A 22413-nucleotide genomic window follows, 5' to 3' on the forward strand; every position below is an offset into this window, starting at 1 on the left:
GATGGAGTAGGGAAAGGTAGGACCTCTTTTCACGTTGGATAGAGTGGGGAAAAGTAGGACCTCTTTTCATGTTGGATAGAGTAGGGAAAGGTAGGACCTCTTTTCATGTTGGATAGAGTAGGGAAAGGTAGGACCTCTTTTCATGTTGGATAGAGTAGGGAAAGGTAGGACCTCTTTTCATGTTGGATAGAGTAGGGAAAGGTAGGACCTCTTTTCATGTTGGATAGAGTGGGGAAAGGTAGGACCTCTTTTCATGTTGGATAGAGTAGGGAAAGGTAGGACCTCTTTTCACGTTGGATAGAGTAGGGAAAGGTAGGACCTCTTTTCATGTTGGATAGAGTAGGGAAAGGTAGGACCTCTTTTCATGTTGGATAGAGTAGGGAAAGGTAGGACCTCTTTTCATGTTGGATAGAGTGGGGAAAGGTAGGACCTCTTTTCATGTTGGATAGAGTAGGGAAAGGTAGGACCTCTTTTCATGTTGGATAGAGTGGGGAAAGGTAGGACCTCTTTTCATGTTGGATAGAGTAGGGAAAGGTAGGACCTCTTTTCATGTTGGATAGAGTAGGGAAAGGTAGGACCTCTTTTCATGTTGGATAGAGTAGGGAAAGGTAGGACCTCTTTTCATGTTGGATAGAGTGGGGAAAGGTAGGACCTCTTTTCATGTTGGATAGAGTGGGGAAAGGTAGGACCTCTTTTCATGTTGGATAGAGTGGTGAAAGGTAGGACCTCTTTTCATGTTGGATAGAGTAGGGAAAGGTAGGACCTCTTTTCATGTTGGATAGAGTAGGGAAAGGTAGGACCTATTTTCATGTTTTAATTACTGTCTGTAAGCTCCGTTGTGGAGTGCACACACTCAAAAACAAACACCAGCTGCAACAAAGTGAGCACACAAAAAGTGAAGTACTCAAAGAAGTGCAGAGTATTTATATGGCTGGCCCCCCACTAAAAAGGAAGTACCCTGGCCCTGATCCCCCAGAGTTCAAGACTCCTTACAGGGACTGGGGTACCCATGATCTACCCAACTGAAACAAGTCGGACCCCTTTCTCCGGAAGACCTGCCGAAAAAAGGTCCACGCAAGTATTTGTGGGGCTCCGCTGAAGGGAGACCCCATGGGAGGGGGGAAACCTGACCATAAGGCCACATGCCCTCCCCCCCCCCAAGACTTTTAGGGCAAGTCCAAGGGCCTACACCATACTGGTCAGACTGAGTTAGGTAATATTGTCACTGGCACAGAAAGTGATGGGCAACTCAAAATGATTCAGTTGCCACTGAAATAGATGGGAAACCATCCAGTTGGTATATCTGTGACAACTTCCTGTTGTGTCTCCAGGACAGGACACAAAGGAAAATTATCTTAATCAGCAGTTTCTGAACTGCAGCCAAGGGGCCGGATCTGGTCCTTTGCTTCCCTTTATCTAGCCCTTGGGGCACTATACTACCAACTGACACCAATGATGGAGCCCCATTCCCCCTACTGACACTGCCACACTATTCTTCTCATTGATATCAACAATGGGGCACTATTCCTCCCATTAAAACCATTGATGGGGTACTGATGTTGGGGCATTTTCTACTCCCACTGGCCTCCAGCCACCCCTATAGCTTGAAGTAAATTTTGCTTAGAAAGTGTGGAGACCCCTGGTCTTAATGAACAGAAGGATCAGAGTTCAGGTAGGCGGACCCTCCTCTTCATTTGACAGCATGCCTACATCTTCACACATTGGTCAGCACTGAAGGGAACCTGGAGCAACCTTTTCTCCAGGAAAAGATAATTCTATATTTCTGGCATTCTGTGATTTTTTTATCATTACCGCAAGACTAATAAAAATAACTTCAGGTTAACTTTTGAGCATGCTATTGCTTTAATTTAGATATTTGGCAGCTACTGTTGTGTGACGGGCAAATATCTGTCACTCTTGCACAATCATGCAATCCATCTAATCATGGGAAGTTTTATTTCCAAAGGAATTTTTTTTTTTACAGAGTTTGGATGAGGAATTTAAGACATTCTGTGCTTCCAAATGCAAAGTCTGGATTACAGAAGCCATTGATCACAGTACAGATCCTCGCTGTCCTCAGAATAAGGGTCTGTGATGCATAGTTTATTTTCACTGAACATATATACACCTTAAAGCCCAACTCTGGGCGATTAAAAATGATCCCTTGTGGTTGGGCTGTGCCCACCCTGCAAGGGTTAATTGTTTGTTTAGATCTAGGGGAACAATAAAAGGAGATTTACTTACCCGCTCCTCCCCATAGCTTCTACACCCCTGCGCTGTGGCGGTCTAGGGTACTGATTTTATCAAGACCAGAGCAAGGTCCATAGCCCAGAGTTCATAGGAAACCCCACCTGCAGGGGAATGGAGGATCAGGTAAGTAAAACTGTTTCTCCTCTCCTCTGGACAGAAGGAACTATTATCTCTTGCAGTGCAAGTAATAATGTTTGTTCCTGCCAGGAGTTGGACTTTAACCACTTTAGTACCAAGCTATAGCCAAAAGATGGCTACAGTGCGGTACTATGGTTCTGGGAGGGTGTCCATAGAACCCTGCCTCCCGTGCCCCATCTGTGACGCACATCGGGCACGCTCTGTGACATTTGCGTCCTTCGGACACAGCTGATCACAGATCGGGGTAAAGGGCCAATCACAGCTTATCACATGTAAACAGATTTTCTGGTTATCTGCAGTCCTTTCCTCACACCGAGCCTATAACCAGCAAGCCTGTCAGACCACTGTTTACACTGATAATCAGGGCACTGATCAATAGTGTTCTGACGATCAATGCAGCTTATCACTGCCCATCAGTGCAGTCTCAGAATTTCTCACCAGGGCAGCTTATCAGTGCCCATCAGTGCAGTCTCATCATTTATCACGAGGGTAGCTTATCAGTGCCCATCAGTGCTGTCTCATCATTTCCCACCAGGGCAGCTTATCAGTGCAGTCTCACCATTTCTCACCAGGACAGCTTATCAGTGCCCATCAGTGCAGTCTCATCATTTCTCACCAGGGCAGCTTATCAGTGCCCATCAGTGCTGCCAATCAGTGCCCATCAGTGCAGTCTCATCATTTCTCACCAGGGCAGCTTATCAGTGCCCATCAGTGCAGTCTCATTATTTCTCACCAGGGCAGCTTATCAGTGTCCATCAGTGCTGCCTATCAGTGCCCATCAGTGCAGTCTCATCATTTCTCACCAGGACAGCTTATCAGTGCCCATCAGTGCAGTCTCATCATTTCTCACCAGGGCAGCTTATCAGTGCCCATCAGTGCTGCCAATCAGTGCCCATCAGTGCAGTCTCATCATTTCTCACCAGGGCAGCTTATCAGTGCCCATCAGTGCAGTCTCATCATTTCTCACCAGGGCAGCTTATCAGTGCCCATCAGTGCTGCCTATCAGTGCCCATCAGTGCAGTCTCGTAATTTCTCGTCTGGGCAGCTTACCAATGCCCATCAGTGCTGCCTATCAGTGCCCATCAGTGCAGTCCCATCATTTCTCACCAGGGCAGCTTATCAGTGCCCATCCGTGCCTCCTCACCAGTGCCCATTAGTGCCGCCTCATCAGGGCAGCTTACCAGTGCTCATCAGTGCCTCCTCGTCAGTGCCCATTACTGCCACCACATCAGTGCAGCCTCATTAGTGCAGTGCATGGCATCTTCCTGTATGCTGCTATTTCTGCATACCTACACAAGACAAAGTTGCATCATAGTAATCAAGTCGCCAGTAAATTGCCTGGCAAATTCGCACCGTGAGGTCGCAGTAGCGTGAACCGAGCTTAAGGCAACTGCCCAATTATGCTGGTGCCAGCCCTGGACGTGCATTCTTGTCATTTCATGCCTTGTTACACTCCTAGGCCCACATCCCTGCGCATGCGCATGAAAATGAGCACTTGCTACACACGGTTTCTCATACTTTTGTATTTAGACAATATTTGATCATTTCGGAGTTCGGCTTTAAATCTCTTTATTCTGCCCCATGCGGCCTCTTTCTTACGTTTGATGGTTGGCTCTGCCAGCATGTGAGATGCCTGGCAAGAAAGGTGTTTTTGAGAATATTACAGTAAATGTAAGTCAACACAAAGAAATCATACAGACGGAATATTTTCCAGTGCTTAGATTTCAGGCTTCAGAGCGGCCTAGGTGCGGGTTATTTACATGTGTTAGGTAAAGGCCGTCCTTCCGCGTCCATTCACATACAGTAAATACATTTTTTTGCAAGTTGCTGACCTACAACCAAATGCACTCAAACACTTCGTATTCAGAGAGTTTTTCCTCCTGGAAGATCACCATTTTCTCTTTATTTTTCAAGGCATAGATGGATTTTAGAGCTCATGAAAAATGAAATATATCTAATTGTGATGTCACTGCGAATTGTTCTCAGTCTCACAGCCTCATCGAAGGACCCCGAACACGTTGGGATGCGTCCTGTCGATTTTGGAATCAGTTAACCACTTGCCGACCAGCCGCCATAGTTATACTGCGGCAGGTCGGCTCTGTTATGCGAAACAACGTACCTGTATGCCACTTCGTGGGTGCGCACGTGCGCTGCCTGAGGCACATACATGCCCCGATTGGTCAGAGGGGAAACCAATCAGCGGGTCTTCGCGTCTGCCGGGCACCCCCAAATCTCTCCCCGTGGAGACAGAACGGCGGTCTGCCTATGTAAACATGGCAGACCACTGTTCTGTCAGTAATGAACACAGGGATCCTGTGTTCCTCCTATTTAGAAACACAGGTCTCTGTGTTCATCCAGTGATTACATCCCCCACACAGTTAGAAAGCACCCCCTAGGCACACATTTAACCCTTTGATTGCCCCTGGTGTTAACCCTTTCCCTGCCAGTGTCATTAGTACAGTAACAGTGCATATTTTTAGCACTGATTACTGTAGTAATGTCACTGGTCCTCTCAAAAGTCTCAGTTAAGTGTCCGATCGGTCCGCCGCAATGTCGCAGTCCTACTAAAAATTGCTGATCGCCCCAATTACTAGTAAAAAATAAATAAAAATTACATAAATCTCTCCCCTAGTTTGTAGACACAATAACTTTTGCACAAACCAATCAATATACACTTATTGGGATTTTTATTTTACCAAAATTATGTAGCAGAATACAAATTGGCCTAAAATTAGATTTTTTTTTTTTTTTTTTTATTGGCTGTGTTTTGTAGCAGAAAGTAAAAAATATGTTTTTTTTTTTTTTTTTTTCAGAATTGTCCCTCTTTTTTGTTTTTAGCACAAAAAATAAAAAACGCACAGGTGATCAAATACCACCAAAAGAAAGTTGTGCATAGTTCATAGTTGGAATATCCCATTCATCCCTTCTCCCATTCCAGTTCTAAAATAACACAAAAACCAAATCCCCTGGACTGTTCATTGTCTGAGCCAAGGATTTAAAGTGATAAGTTCCATAGACTGTTGCTACGGTTAACCCAGGGGAATCCAGAAAGTGCAATTCTCAGCAGCTCCCTAGGGGGCAGTGCTACATTTGCATCCAGCTTGGACCAATGTGAGTTTGTGAAAGCCATAATGAACCTATGGGATCCCGGTGGAATCACTGTAGTCACCAATAAATGACCGGGCCTTGTGCTGCTCTGCTGTGTACTGAACCTTGGGAGTTGCTCACTTAGCATGGGCGCCATTCAAAGAATGTTTTGCAATCTTCTCAATTAATGCAAAGCGTTTTATGATTGGACAAGGTGGAGCAATGACATCACCAATCAGAGAAAGTCTTGCGTTCATTGCACTTCCAAGTATTTATTACCTATCATAGAGATTACAGGATAAAAATGGCTTCATCTGCTTTTCTCTCCATGAGGATGGAGCTTTCTTTCTTTAGGTATCACTCAGGGTCACCACTGACTTCCTGGACTGAGATGCTGGCTCAGAAATGACACGGTCATATTAGTCCTGGTGCCTGTGCAATTATTGGGTTTGTTCACAATCAGCCCCTGCTGTAGTTTCTCATTTTTTTGACTTGCTACAGTGTTACATTGTAGAGTCATAGGGATCACTGGGGAGGGGGGACTGAGGAAATTCTTTGCCTTGCCTGCAGCAGATTGATGGCATCATCTCAGCTCAGCAAAGTCACTGTACTATAGGACTATAAGGACTTTTTTAATGACTAGACATTAAGCCCGTTAAATTAACGGGCTCTAGAACATATGTGGTCAAACATTTTTTCTAACAACGCGAGAGCCGCATGACGTAGCCAGCTCTGCGCATAGCGTCCCTGTTGCCCTAGCAACATCGGGGACACGCGCAGAGCTGACCAAACGGCTCTCGCGTGCGAGCGCGCACCTGCCACGTGCCTGCGCACACCCGCCGCTTCAAGAGTTTCGCCCGGCCGCCCGAAGTCTTTGCGCTCCAAGTCCCAACGGCTGTCCGTGGGGCACATGCGCAGTAGCGCAATCCCACGGACACAGGGACTGGACGCAGAGACACTTGTACTTTATATAGTGCTAGATAAACTGTTTGATGCTTTACTTTGTGACATGTCAGAAATTTACCATTTACTTTGACTATGAGAGACACTTGGGGCTGCCACTCCTGATAGCTGTCATGTAATTTACCAATCACTGGCCTAGAACTTATTTGCAGAACAGACTTTCAAAATACAAATGCTACATACATACTCGGGATCTGTGATGCTAATAGCAGATGCAATGTCCTTACAGTGTATGTAAACTCTGACATCCGCCTGGCATCCAATCCGACACGATCTGCTGAAAACCAGATATGCTCTTCAGCGGGTTGGATCGGATGGGATTGGATGAAAAGTCTATCCGTTTTCATCCAATCTCCCCATAGAGGAGATCAGGACTCTGACAGGTCCGTCTCTGCACAGTGAGTGGAGACAAATCTGTCATCCGCCTGCTAAGCGGAGCGATCCCCACTGAGCAAGCCGAGTCCGTCAAAACAGATCCGCCCCGTGTGAAAGGAGCCTAAATATTAACTTCTCATATTTGTTCACTTTTGGTCTGTTAAATATATATTTGAAAACATTTTATTAAAGTAACTAAACGCAAAAAATTTTTTTGCCATCTGTGTCCCATTGGGGAGATTTCCCTTCACTTCCTGTCCCATATCCAAAACAGGAAGTGAGAAGAAATCCCTCCAAGGTGAAGCAATCCTGGTGTGTCACCAGAACTAGTGTCCCCATTGGTAGATTTCCCCGCTATTAGGTCTCATGCACACTGGATGTTTTTACAGCGTCAGATTTTTTTTCTGCAGCCAGTAAACTCCCCAGCATGAACCATGCACATATAGGCTGTTATCAGCAGTTTTTGGCAGGGGCTTTTTGTAGGCTGGAAAAAAAAACACAGAAATAGTGATTTTTGAGAGGAGTTTTTTAGCTGTAAAAACGCTCTAACTCTCATAAAAGCTGAAAAACGCCAACAAAAAAAAAATGCTGATAAACGCGGCTATTCTGCACTTATCAGCGTTTTTGAGCCATAAGCTTTTGTGGGAGTATAGTTTTTACAGCTGAAAAAAGCTAAAAAAAAAAAAAAAACGCTGAAAAACGCTGCTGCAAAAAAAGCTGATAAACGCCTTCTACAGCTACAGCTTTCTACTGGCGTTTTGATAACATCCAGTGTGCATGAGGCCTTAGTGTTCAGATGACGACCCAAATTTTGGAATTTTTCTTTTACTTTCTCTTTAAGCTACGTTCACATGTTGGTGTTGCTATTTACAGGCGTTTTTTAGGCGTTTTTTTAAGCGTTTTTATGGGCGTTTTTGTTCAGGCGTTTTTAGGTTGACAAGTGACCAATGGAAAAAAATAAAAACGCCTGTAATCTGCCCAAAAAGAAGCTCATGTACTTTTTTGAGCGTTGGGCGTTTTGCTTAAAATGTCAAAACGCTCAGATGTGAACAGGGGCCATTGAAATAAATAGGATTTGTCTTGTTGGGCAATTTTTGGGCTGTGGCCACAGGGTAAAGAAAAGGCCCACAGGGTAAAGAATAAAGGAAACTTGGTTCGACTTCTCACATGACTGGTTGGCCAATATCCAAGGGTATTCGGTGTATCGGAAGGACAGGCACGGAAAAAGAGGGGGGGGGGGGGTATGTCTCTATGTCAGAAATAATGTAAGGGTGGTGGAAAGGAGTGATATTATGGAAGGGATGAGTATGGAGTTAGAATCCATGTGGGTGGAACTCCATAGGGAAGGAGAAAAGGGTAAAGTAATTGTGGGGGTTTGTTATAGGCCACCCAACCAAAGGGAGGAGGTAGAGTTGGAATTTACAGTATGTCACTGTTGGGTAACGTGGCAAAGCTGGGGTCAGTCATCATATTGGGGGACTTCAATTATCCCGACATTACCTGGGAAGAGGGGACTACACACTCACTAAAGGCCCGTCTCTTCATGGAAACCTTACAGGACAACTATATGTCTCAGTTGGTGGATTCCCCTACTAGAAAGAATGCAGTGTTGGATCTATTAATTACTAATGACCCAGATCTAATCTCAGATGTAGGAGTCCGGGACAACTTGGGTTCTAGCGATCACAGGACGATCACATTTAGCGTAAATCACAACATAGCAAAGCATGAGGAGAACATAAGAACACTAAACTTCAGAAGGGAAGGCTTTCCAAAACTGAGCTCAATGTTAGAGGAAATAAACTGGGACCAAATCCTAGGAACACTGACCACAGAGGAAAAATGGGAATGCTTTAGGAACATATTAAACCAATGCATCTCGCAGTGCATTCCAATTGGCTTAGCCTTAATGTAAAAAAACTTATTAGGGAAAAAAAATGGCCTTCAAGAAATATAAAGCGGAGGGGACGTTATCGGCTTTCCAGCAATACAAGGAATCAAATAGGAAATGTAAATACGAAATCAAAATGGCTAAAATCAACTTCGAGAGACAAATAGTGGAGGATAGTAAAAAGAACCCTAGGAAATTCTTTAAATATATCAACAGCAAAAAAACGAGGTCAGAGCATGTTGCACACATAATTAACGATGATTGGAGGATGATTACATAAGACACGGAAACGGCAACCGTGCTTAACACTTTTCTCCTCAGTCTTTACACAGGAAAAGGAGGGGTACACCGACCTCGACAGTATGGTTAGCAGTACTTCAATGGACTTGCCGCTATGGCTAACAGAGGGTGAAATCAGGGAAAGGCTGGATAAAATGAACACAAGTAAATCACCAGGCCCAGATGGCGAACATCCGAGGGTACTTAAAGAACAAAGTAATGTTTTATCTAGACCACTGTTCCTGATCTTTGCTGACAATATTATGACAGGAACTATACCAGGTGACTGGAAAAAAGCTAACGTGATACCGATATTCAAAAAAGGGCAGAGGCATATTCTGGGAAATTATAGGCCGGTCAGCCTGACGTCAATAGTATGTAAACTTCTGGACAGGATAATAAGGGACTATATCCAAGAATTTGCTAAAGACAATAATATCATCAGCAGTAATCAGCACGTGTTTACAAAGGGGCGTTCGTGTCAAACCAATCTGTTAACATTCTACGAAGAGGTGAGCTGTGAGCTAGATAGGGGGAGACCAATGGATGTGGTGTACCTGGATTTTGCTAAGGCATTTGATACAGTTCCCCACAAACGCTTGATTTATAAATTAAGGTCTACAGGCATCGACCACAAGGTTTTCTCTTGGATACAGGAACTGGTTAAAGGGGCGTGTCCAAAGGTTGGTAATAAATAACGCATACTCGGACTGGTCTGGGGTGGTAAGTGGGGTCCTCCAAGGCTCAGTTCTGGGACCAATTTTGTTCAATTTATTCATAAATAGCATTGAGGATGGGGTCATTAGCTTGATATTAGTTTTTGCAGATGACACAAAATTAAGTAGGGCAATAACCTCACATCGTGAGGCAGAAATCTTACAGAATGACCTGAACAACATAACAGAGTGGGCAACTACGTGGCAAATGAGGTTTAATGTGGAGAAGTGTAAGATATTGCACTTAGGGACTAATAACATAAAAACAAAACACACGCTGGGGGGGAACCTCTGGGGGTATCAAAAATGGAGAAAGATCTGGGGATCTTAGTAGAAGATAGACTTAGCAATAGCATGCAATGTCAAGCTGCAGCTGCTAAAGCAGGCACATTATTAGCATGCATAAGGAAGGGGATGTGTTCCAGAGATAAAACTATAATCCTGCCACTTTATAAAACTCTGGTCCGACCACATCTCCGACCGAGTATTCTGTCCAGTTCTGGTCGCCAGTCCTCAGAAGGAATGTGTTGGAGCTGGAGAGAGTACAGAGAAGGGCAACTAAACTTATTAGGGGATTAGAGGACCTTAATTACGAAGAGCGTTTAGAAGCGATTGATTTATTCTCCCTGGAGAGGAGACGCCTGAGAGGGGACATGATAGCAATTTACAAATACCTCAACGGTGATCTGAGCATAGAAAAAAAACTATTCAGTCACAAGGAATGCATGAGGACACGAGGCCATACAATGCAATTAGAGGAGAAGCGATTTAACCTCAGGCTACGCACGGGGTTCTTTACAGTAAGGGCTACTAGACTGTGGAATCCTCTGCAGCAAATTGTGGTAACTGTGGGGAGTATGGCTATGTTTAAAGACTCTTGGACGTACATCTTAAGGATCAAAACATTCAGGGGTATGAGAAATGATTCACACCTACACAGGTTGAACTGGATGGACTATTGTCTCTATTCAACCTCAACTACTATGTAACTTGATGGCGTGGTGATAGGCCAATCAACCAATCAACGTTCTGCAGAGTGTAGCTCCACCCTGTTGGTACAGTACGATTGTGCTTGGTACCCCAACGAAAGGGTCCCAAAAAAGTGGTACAGTACGGTTCGGAATTAGGGTACCATTCATAACTTTTGACAATGGAAATGGCAAAAATTGCGTACCGTACCGAACTGAACCGAACCGTACCTCTCAGTGGAAACGAGGCATTAGGTCCTGTAAACTGCAACGTATTATGTTTTTGTTCTCCGGTTTTAAAAACTCTTTTTTCTACATTTCCATTAGTGATGGATGAAGCAATGAGGAGGATAAGTAACAGTCTCTTTGTCTTTCTTCCTCAGGTTGTTTGATGTGTGCACCGTATCGCGGACAGACAGAGAGACGAAGCTGACACTGGTGTTTGAACATGTTGACCAAGATCTGACCTCCTACTTAGATAAAGTGCCTGAACCCGGAGTGCCTAGCGAGACGATAAAGGTATAAATATGCCTGTTTGTATTGGTGATGTATCTTTTACCCGGCTGAAGAACTGGTTTTTACAAAGCTCATATTGCACCAAGTTCTCAACTTTGCTCATCATATTGAAAGCCCAAATGTTTCATCTTCTGTTTCCCAGTTTCACTCATGGTTTCTAGTTTAGTCTGCTTTTCAACCACATCTTCTGTGCCGTTATTTAACAACGGTTTATTCCCCTTGGTTGTCATAAGAATAAAAATCTCATTGGCAACTGCAGCCAAAAACGTTTGTAACATTTTCGATAGAGTATAGAAGGGTATGTGTCATAATTTTGAGATTTAGACCTTGTGCACACGGGGCCGTCCAGCTGCAGTGTGTCCCTCGCAGGATTTTAGCGAACTCAAGAAAGACAGCATCCAGCTCTTCTGCAGACAGCCTGACAAAGTCTATGGTAGGCTGGTGCTGAACAGGAACTGAAGGATAATCTCCCTACTTTCTGTCTTTTTTATGGGTGTTAGGTGGAGCAGGAAGTAAGGGGGAGTGAGGAAGGATTAGAACAACCTTTCTCAACTAGGGTTCCTCCAGAGTCTGCGAGGGGGCACATGAGTAATGTGCAATTCTTGCTATATATAAGTTATCACTGTCACTAATGTCTTTTTTAGTTATCTGTAAAGGGGACATTCTTCCCACTGACCACCAATGTAAGGGATATTCTTCCCACTGACCACCAATGTATTATTTATTTTATTTTATTTCAGGTACCTATATAGCACTGTCAATTTACGCAGTGTTTTACATATACATTGTACATTCACATCAGTCCCTGCCCTTAAGGAGCGTACAATCTAAGGTCCATAAGTCACATACATACATAGTAGGGCCAATTTTATACAGGATCCAATTAACCTACCAGCATGTCTTTGGAGTGTGGGAGGAAACCGGAGTACCCAGAGGAAACCCATGCAGGCACAGAGAGAACATGCAAACTCCAGGCAGGTAGTGTCGTGGTTGGGATTCGAACCAGCGACCCTCTTGCTACTAGGTGAAAGTGCTAACCACTACACCACTGTGTAAGGAGTATTCTTCCTACTGACCACCAATATAAGGAGTATTCTTCCTACTGACCACCAATATAAGGAGTATTCTTCCCACTGACCACCAATGTAAGGAGTATTCTTCCTACTGACCACCAATGTAAGGAGTATTCTTCCCACTGGCCACCAATGTAAGCAGTATTCTTCCCACTGACCTCCAAAGTAAGGAGCATTCTTCCCACTGACCACCAATGTAAGAATTATTCTTCCCACTGACCACAAATGTAAGGAGTATTCTTCCCACTGACCACCAATGTAAGCAGTATTCTTCCCACTGACCTCCAATGTAAGGAGCATTCTTCCCACTGACTACCCAGGTAAGAAGCATTTCTCTTACGTCCTCCGACAGTCGCCGCCTCTTCATATTCGTCACATATGGGGTATTAGACTTTGCTCCGAAGGAGTAGCTAGGCAACAGAATATGTTAACATTAAAGCTTTTAACATATCCCACCCTCAAGGGGTGGTCCCCTCAGTCAATACCCTCCTACTTCCTGCAACCATATCCCAGTTTTAATGTCTAGCTTGTCAGGAGTGGCTGGCTCTCTCTGTGCTGGGGCTTTCTGCCCCAGACTCTTTCTTCTTTTTAAAATTTTGTTTGAGTTTTCTCTCTACCTTTACTTAGATGTTATTTTTGTCAGCGTTAGTTAGTTCTTCTGATGAAGAGGATCATGCGGACTGGGTCTCGGGCTGATCCCCCTGGTCGCAGGTCCTGGGTCAGTGGCTTCCCAGTCTGCCATCGAGCGTTCAGCCAGGTAACGCTCCTGGCACAGTGAACGACCCATCCCTGTTCGGTGCAGGGATGATTGGTGAGGTGGCTACCTCACTGGACGCTGTGCGGTTTCTTAACCCACATTTTGTGCATCTTGAATGCGACTCTCCCTGCCTCATGTGCAGCGGCTTGTTCGCCTGTGCGGGTCCCCCACGCCATGTGAGGTAAGTGTATTTATGTGGGGACCTGTCTGTCTGGGGGGGTGTCAGTCTGGGACTGTGTAACCTGCCTCTATTCACACTGCTTGTCTCCCTATCTCTCGGCTGCATGCTGTGGGCTGCAAGGGGGGGGGGGGGGGGGAGCTGTGTGACACTGTGTGTGTCAGCCTGGTCAGTGTGTGAAGCTGTGTGCTGTGGGGCATGTTTTTTTGGCATGTTTGGGCATATACAGCGATCGCTGCGGCGATCTGACATGTATTCTGATACTGGAATGTAATGTGTGTTTTACTGCACTGTGGAGCGGCGGTTTCGGCGCCAAACGGCGCCATTTTGCCTACACTCGCTCCGGCCGCATGTTTTACATGCATGGCGGCCATTTTCTTGTAGCCTCCATAGGCTTACATAGAGCGCCCTGGCAGCATCACTTCCTCTTTCCAGGAACACCGATCGAGGCAGCAGCAGCGGCGAGGGTCTCCTCAGGTTTTATCCTTCTGTTCTTGCTATCCATTGCCTGTGTTCAGTTTGCACGTCTCAACAACAAGGTGAGAAGGTTCGTGGCAAGGACGCGCGACCCTCGGGCAGACGCGTCGGACGCGTTAGTGGCCCCGGGGCATCAGTACAGGCTGATGTACGCGTTTCCACCGATTCAGTTGCTGTCCAGGTTCCTTCGCAGGTTACACTCAGAACGCAGCACGGTGATTCTTGTGGCACCGGACTGGCCTCGCCGGTCCTGGTACGCAGACCTCGTGAATCTGGCGGTCGACGCCCCGTGGCGTCTGCCTCTTCGAGACGATCTACTGTCTCAAGGACCGATTTACCATCCTGCTTTACAGTCGCTGGCTTTGACGGCCTGGCTGTTGAGACCGAGGTCCTGAAGGAGAAGGGTCTCTCTCCAGAGGTCGTTCATACTTTGATCAACGCGAGGAAGTCTTCCTCGGGGAAGGTTTATTACCGTACTTGGAAGGCCTATTTTGCCTGGTGTGAGTCCAGGGGGTTTTCACCCCGCACGTACTCGGTTTCCCGTGTGCTGTCTTTCCTTCAGACGGGTGTTGATCAGCGTTTGGCGCTGGCTACGATAAAGGGTCAGGTGTCTGCGCTGGCCGTTCTGTTTCAACGTCCCGTGGCTTCCAACTCCTTGGTTGGCACCTTTGTTCAGGGTGTGCGGCATCTGGTTCCCCCTAGGAGGGATCCTCTGCCCCCTTGGGACTTGAATCTCGTTCTATCTGTGTTACAACGTGCTCCTTTTGAACAGATCAGGGAGATCTCGTTGTCTATGTTGTCCAAAAAGGTCGCCTTTTTGGTGGCGATCACTTCGGCTCGCAGAGTGTCGGAGCTGGCAGCTTTGTCCTGCAAGTCTCCGTACCTGGTTATTCATTTGGATAAGGTGGTCTTGCGACCTAATCCTTCTTTTCTTCCGAAACGAGTTTCGGAATTCCATCTTAATGAGGATATTGTCTTGCCTTCGCTGTGCGCGAAGCCTAAACATCCAAAGGAGGTGAGATTGCATTCTCTGGATGTTGTTCGGGCGATAAGGGTTTACCTTAAATCGACTGAGTCTTTTCGAAAGACGGACTCCTTGTTTGTTCTTCCGGAGGGTCCTCGGAAGGGCATGGCGGCTTCGGCCTCTACCATCGCCAAATGGATCAGGCAGACCATTGAACAGGCCTATGCTTTGCAGGGGAAGGTTCCTCCTGTACCTGTGAAGGCGCACTCTACTAGATCTTTGAGTACGTCTTGGGCCTGTCGTCATGGGGCTTCTGTAGCCCAGGTGTGTAAGGCGGCGACTTGGTCGACCGTGCACACTTTCACAAAATTCTACAAAGTAGATGTTCAGGCATCGGCGGATGCTTCCTTTGGCCGCAAGGTTCTTAGTGCGGCTGTTCCCTAGGGTCCCTTGTTGGGGACTCCTGGCTGTTGGGATAAGTTTTGTATCCCCTGGTTTTTTGTCTTTTCCTGGGTTGTTGCTCCTGTTGAGCACTTGTTTTTTACTGTTGCCCAGCTGGTTTCCTTCCTTTGGTAAGGTTCCTTTCTTTGATGCGGAGACTGCGTTGCCTTTTCGGCGCGGATGCGTTTCCCACCCCTCATGTTTGCACTGCTTTGGGACGTCCCCATATGTGACGAATATGAAGAAGCGGCGACTGTCGGAGGACGTAAGAGAAAACGGAATTTTTGTAAAATCTTACCTGTAAAATTCCTTTCTCTGAGTCCTCCGACAGTCGCCGCCCCCGCCCCTCTTTTGGGGTTTGGTTGTATACTCTACTGCTATTCCACTAAAACTGAGATATGGTTGCAGGAAGTAGGAGGGTATTGACTGAGGGGACCACCCCTTTAGGGTGGGATATGTTAAAAGCTTTAATGTTAACATATTCTGTTGCCTAGCTACTCCTTCGGAGCAAAGTCTAATACCCCATATGTGACGAATATGAAGAGGCGGCGACTGTCGGAGGACTCAGAGAAAGGAATTTTACAGGTAAGATTTTACAAAAATTCTGTTTTTTCCCACTGACCTCCAATGTAAGGAGCATTCTTCCCACTGACCTCCAATGTAAGGAGCATTCTTCTCACTGAGCACCAATGTAAGGAGCATTCTTCTCACTGACTACCAATGTAAGAAGCATTCTTCCCACTGAGCACCAATGTAAGGAGCATTCTTCCCCCTGAGCACCAATGTAAGGAGCATTCTTCCCACTGAGCACCAAAGTAAGGGCACTGGCTATATGGATAACCCAGCTGCTGGCACAAATTGCACCAAATCTGGGTGCATTCTCTGGCCAAATGGCCTAAATCCTGGCACATTGAGCACTTTTTGATGGTGCAGGACGATGCAAAGTGACTTTTATCACCACATTTATTACAAACCTTAGGCTGACCTTGGTAGAAAATGATCAGCCTATCCCTTCCCAAAAAGGCTGAGCAGGGCAGGTGAACTACGTTGCCCAGCACCCTCAATTTTAGTGACACTGTCCAGGCCCCTGTCCGTATCATATGCTCATCAAGGACCTTCCCCAGTGGAGTGAGGACCTCGCCATATTGGCGTAGCCATACTACTAAATCAGCCTCTGCTATGTATTCATTACGCACCAAGATTGTCGCCAATTTTATCAAAGGTTGCCTTGAAATCCCTTTTGGCACTAAACCACTCCACTGCTAAAGACCCTTGCACCTCCTATATCTCTCCCAAAAGAGATCTAAACCCTAAGGTTTCACAAAAGACAAATCAAATTCATAAATTATCAGTGGCCAATTCAAAGCAAAAAAATCACAGGCTTTAAACCCCATTCCCAAAACCAGCTCACCAACTCTCCCCCTTACTAGTGGGGTTCCCTCCCCCTCCCACCTCAACTGAACCACATTCCTCCTCCTGTGCCCACTAACCAGCCCTCCACCAAACCTCCCTGAATTGTGATTATTATAAGTAAAAAAATTCCCACCACCCACCGTGGTGCGATTACCCAAAACCGAAGAATAGCTCCCTATATTCCTCCCAGCATAAAATCCATCTGTTTGTTTTGCACCATCTGACACAAACCTAGCAGATAACGATTGTACAGATTCGGGATTTATCTGTACAACCGATAAATCCATCCTCTGCTGAGCAGGGGGAGAAATGTCATTTTTTTCCCCCAGCAATACTAACCCCTTCACCACCACCACATTCATTGCTTTATCATTATTATCATTCTTAATACTTGCTGGCACATTCATAATTCTTGTTGTCTTCACAGCAGTGTCCATAGTTGCTGCTGCACTGGTAAGAGCTTTAGCTGCCATCTTCTCTTCCACCAGGACAGGGCTTTCAGCTGTGGAAATGGAATGCTCTTTTAACACAGCAACAGGTGAAACATTACAGGAGACTTCCATGGCTGCTTCCACTCCAATTGCAGCACCATGCTGATCCCCTCCCCCACCAGCAATCAGCTGGTCAATCAGCCCTGGAGCACTGGGAAGCTCAGGTGAAGCAGACTCTTTGGAGCTGGCAGCCATTTTGCCTGAAGAGGGACTACTGGTCTCAGCAGGAGCAGCAAAATCCATGCCTGGGGTGTTTGATGCAGGTCCATCCACATTACTCTGATGGTCTTGGTGACACCTCTGTCAGGGGTTTTCCCTGCATGTCTGCACTGGGTTTCTCAACAGCAGGAACTCCAACAGGCAGCTGTTTGCAGAGATCCTTCTCACCTGGCACACCATCCACCACAGCAGGTTGGGCAGGCATGTTGGAAGGCAGCTTGGTGTACTGGGATTTCTCCACCAGTACTGATTTTGCTGGCTTGTATCTTCTCTGCTTATCCTCAGGGACTTCTGATGGATCATCAGAAATGGCAAACTTGTCTGCTCTCAGGGGTGACTCCATCTGCTGAATGAAGGTTGGGGTTCCATGCTCACTCACAGCCCCCTGGCTAGTTGCCGCTGGTGATTCCCAGGGCTGACATGGGGAGACAGGTGCAGAGGCAGATGGACCCGGGTCATCCATTGCCTGAGGCTGCTGATCCACAGAGCTTGCTGATGTCTGACTAGCAAATCTCCTCTCATTTTCAAACTTTTCTTTAAATGTTCCACTTCTGGCTTTCAACTTCTCCAATAATAAAGTGTGCTTCTTTACTTTTTCCTCCAATTTCTTCACCTCAGGCTTCATGGCTGTACAATTTTTACTCCAGGCCTGGCAGTACTTGGCTCGGAAAGATTTGTGTTCAGCCTTTAAAACTACGTTTTTCTTCAGCTCTTCTAATCGACCTAAAACAATTGATTATCTTCTGGCTGAGGACATCCGCGTCCTCACCAGGGCCTGGACCCACAGTCAGGTCCTCCACCTCCTCCTCAATAGGCCCTGTGTCATCAGGGGGATCCATCCCAGGGCCTCCCCCAGGATCAGGCATTGTTCCTGGGCCAAGCTAGCAGGTAAGGCCCTGGCTTGAAAAAGGCTGGTTCTCAGAGAGAGCTCCTTCACTGTGTCCTCCTTCTCCCACTGACCACCAATATAATGGGACCCTTATCCATTGACCGCCATTGTAGGTGGGACTTTCCTCTACAGGCCCCCAATCTAAAGGGACTCTCCTCATCTAACCGGCAATGTAATGGAGCATTTCACTGACCATCAGTGTAATTGGGCACTTCACTGAAAACCAATGTGGAACAATCCTCCACAAAACGACCAGTCTAAGAGGACCCTTCTGCACTGACCAGCAATGTAATGGAGCACTTTACTAAACACAAGTCTAAGCGGGTACTACACGGACCACCACTGTAAATGAGCACTTCCCTGACCACCAATATAGGGAGCACCTTTCCACTGACCACCAATGTAAATGGGACAATCCTCCCCAAACCACCAGTTTAAGAATACCCTTCTCAACTGACCAGCAATGCAATGGAGCACTTAAATAAATTCCAGTGTGAGGGGGCACTACATGGACCACCATTGTAAATGAGCACTTCACTGATCACCAATGTAAGGGGGCACCTTTCCACTGACCACCCATGTTGGTGGGGCAATCCACCATAAACCACATCTTTAAGAGGCCCCGTCTTTACTGACCAGCAATGTAATGGAGTGCTTCACTGACCACCAATGTAAGGGGGCAGTTTTCCACTGTCCGCCAATGTAAGAGGTTATTACAATTTTCCTAGTCTGCACTTCTTTTCTAGCTATTACTATTATTTGTTTCATTTCTCTATTATGACTAAACATAAATATGTTGTATATGGCAGGTTTAGGTATCAAATATTCTTTTTTTTTTTTTATTCTTAAATCCACAGCTTATAGTTCATGTTATTAGATATAATCAGGGTCATTTTTAATGCAGGGCAAATGGGGAAGCTGCCCCGGCCCAGTCATTGTTGTGGGGCCCAAAGCAGCTGCCCTTTGAGCCCGCGATGAGTGCAAATAGTTGATAAGTAAATTCAGGTGGGCCAAAGAAAATATTTGCCCAGGGTCCACTCAATATTAAAGATTGCCCTTGATGTAATCATTATTAATAGGGGTTCACTGAGACCTAAATAATATTTCAAGGGTTCCTCTGTGTTAAACAGGTTGAGAAAAGCTTGAGTAGAATCTCAATTGGAGTTTTATGGCTGTTTGTGCCCTCATGAGCGATTTTCCCCTTACCTCCTTTCCAGGTGACAGTTGTCAGAAAACTGCGAGAGAAGAGAATTCTATATAACAGGTTTACAGGGACAGAATTCAAAGCGGTTGTATCCGCAACAAAAAAAAAACACTGCAGGGCAAAGGCATAATGAGCTAGTATGCATCGCATACTAGCTCATTATGAAATACTTACCTTAGAACGAAGCCCCGACACAGTCGCCCGGACACAGCTGATATCTTCCCTCGGCGTCTCTTCTGGGTTCGGCGGCTCCATCGCTGTGAGTGGCCGGAGCCGTGATGACGTCACTCCTACGCATGTGCGCGGGAGTTCACTTTCCGGCAAGGAGTTCTGAAGGTCCGCCGGACCTTCAGAGCGCATGCGCCGCTGGTGTCAGCGGCTGCATGCAGGGGGGCGAATATCTTCTAAACCGTGTAGGTTTAGAAGATATTAATTTTACCTACAGGTAAGACTTATCATAGGCTTACCTGTAGGTAAAAGTTAAAAAGCAGAGTATACTACCGCTTTAAAATCTGACCAGGATGCTAGCCCCTCCTAATAAAATGTTGATTAAAGGCATAGCATGTTTTTTACAGCTGAAAATTGACTGTGAGGACAAAGCTCTAATCTTTCAGATATCCATAACTGTTTTCTATGGTTCAGATGAAGTGCCCTTGTTGTCTAATATGAACCAAACACAAAAGGCATGTGTGCACTATATTATCAAAAGTATTGGGACGCCTGCCTTTACACGAACATGAACTTTAATGGCATCCCAGTCTTAGTCTGTAGGGTTCAATATTGAGTTGGCCCCCCCTTTGCAGCTATAACAGCTTCAACTTAGGAAGGAAGTTTAGGAGTGTGTCTATGGGAATGTTTGACCATTCTTCCAGAAGTGCATTTGTGAGGTCAGGCAGTGATGTTGGACGAGAAGGCCTGGAAGCAGTCTCTACTCTAATTTAACCCAAAAGTGTTCTATCGCAGCCTTTTTTTTAACTCGGGTGCCCACCCTGGATTGCCTTGAGGTTTCTTTAGGGGTGCCTTGGCAAAATGCCTAAAAATTTCCCAAAGATTGTATACAAGCTGGCGTGTGGATGAAGGCTACCTTTTTAGTTACACAAAGTCACAGATTTTCATTGTGCACCATTACGACCTTCTAGGTGCCGTTGTAACGTTAGAATTCCATACCTCGTTAGATTTCTATACCCTCATCACTTCCTGTGTGAAACAGCTGAGCAGCGCAGCAGTGCGCATGCTCAGAGCCCCGGATACGTAATTGAACAGCAAAGAATTTGACAAGTGCGCATGCTCGGAGGGTAGGAAATTATCACGGCACTGTGTGTAATGTTATACTTGCGGCGGTAACATTAAAACAGTTCGGCTGCAACATCAATAATCTCCTCTCCTATCCCTGTGACTTGCCTGATCTCGCCTAATAAATATAAAAACGGTGGCGGGTGTATGTGATGTAAATGACGGCGATCGCGGCTCCATGATCCACTTTTATATTTATTACCTGAGAGCAGGGAAGTGACAGGGGAAGGAGTGGAGATGAGCCATGTTGCCGAGGAGCTGTTTTAATGTAACCGCCGCAAGTGTAAGTAGCGTGAGAAATCCATACCCTCCGTAGGTGCACTGGAAGTGACGAGGGTATGGTTTTCTCACGGGTATGGTTTTTTCACGGAAAACACCGGCATCTTAACGATCAATGGCATCATCAGTTGAGAGCGAGGATGTCAATCGCCTACAGTGCATCCTTGTTTGACCTTCCCCTGCCCCTCTCCATCAGTGTTGAGTTCTCATGAGCTGAGTGATGGAGAAAAACTGAGGGAGAAGAGAAACATTGGAATACTAGTCAGTACCAGTTTGCAAAAGTATACTTGCTTTGAAAGAATAAATCACCTCTAATGTTGGGTGTCCTACTTGGACTTCTGGATGTTGCTGCATTATGTAAAACTATTAGAATAGCTTTTACATCTTAGAATAAGGTGCCTCGAGACTGTCCATAATTTTTAAAGGGTGCCTCAAGACTTCCATAATATTTAAAGGGTGTCTCGAGACTTCCATAATTTTTAAAGGGTGTCTCGAGACTTCCATAATTTTTAAAGGGTGTCTCGAGACTTCCATAATTTTTAAAGGGTGTCTTGAGACTTCCATCATTTTTAAAGGGTGCCTCGAAACTGTCCATAATTTTTAAAGGGTGCCTCGAGACTTCCATCATTTTTAAAGGGTGCCTCGAAACTGTCCATAATTTTTAAAGGGTGCCTCAAGACTTCCATCATTTTTAAAGGGTGTCTTGAGACTGTCCATAATTTTTAAAGGGTGCCTCGAGACTTCCATCATTTTTAAAGGGTGCCTCGAAACTGTCCATCATTTTTAAAGGGTGCCTCGAGACTGTCCATAACTTTTTAAAGGGTGCCTTGACTGAAAAAAGGTTGAGAAACACTGTTCTATGCGGTTGAGGTCAGGACTCTGTTGGGGATCCTAAGAGCCCATTCAGACTAGCGCGACACGACTTTGGGGGGCGACCTGTGAAGTCGCGTGCACCGCTGTGCACCGCGACTTCGGCGCGACTTGCAGAGACTTCACATAATGGAAGTCTCTGCAAGTCGCTCCGAGGTCGCCTCAAAGTAGTACAGGACCCTTTTTCTAAGTCGGAGCGACTTGTGCCGCTCCTATTAGAACGGGTCCTGTACTACTCAATGGACCGCGACCGAGCGCGACTTGTCAGGCTGACAAGTCGCCTGACAAGTCGCGCTAGTCTGAATGGGCTCTTAACGCTATAATAAAACCTTGCCTAATTGCTTGATTTCTTAGAAGGATATAATAGATGTTTTTTGTGCAAGTCCATACAAGCTAATGTGTCTTTAGACATTTATCACCTCTGATGGTCTTAAACCTAGTCCAAGTGGTTTTGAGGGATCCACAAATACTGACAACAAGGTTGCTTTATTCCTTTGAGGTTCTTGGATGCCAAAATGTTGCATTTAAAATTGCACAGACCACATGCGCAGTCTGGAGGGTTGAATTTTGATCCCCTAGATCAACTTTCAGCTCTTAGTTTTTGCAATGGAACAATCTATCACTCAGTATTTGTTTGTAGGGTTGATATTGTAGATCACCTTTGCTTCTCTCACCATGTGAC

At 45.8% G+C, this 22413-nt stretch overlaps 1 protein-coding gene across 1 annotated transcript in view; it reads left to right on the forward strand.

The window, feature by feature from the left end:
- CDK6 (cyclin dependent kinase 6) overlaps positions 1-22413 on the forward strand; it is a 323198-nt gene that overhangs the window by 96514 nt on the left and 204271 nt on the right. The window contains exon 3 of the mRNA XM_082257809.1: positions 11051-11186. Coding sequence (XP_082113935.1) covers positions 11051-11186 — 136 coding nt within the window. The remainder of the gene's footprint in view (positions 1-11050; positions 11187-22413) is intronic.

This window comes from Pelophylax lessonae, assembly GCF_965119305.1.
Source record: "Pelophylax lessonae genome assembly, chromosome: 5".
In the NCBI taxonomy this organism is placed as follows: Eukaryota; Metazoa; Chordata; class Amphibia; order Anura; family Ranidae; genus Pelophylax; species Pelophylax lessonae.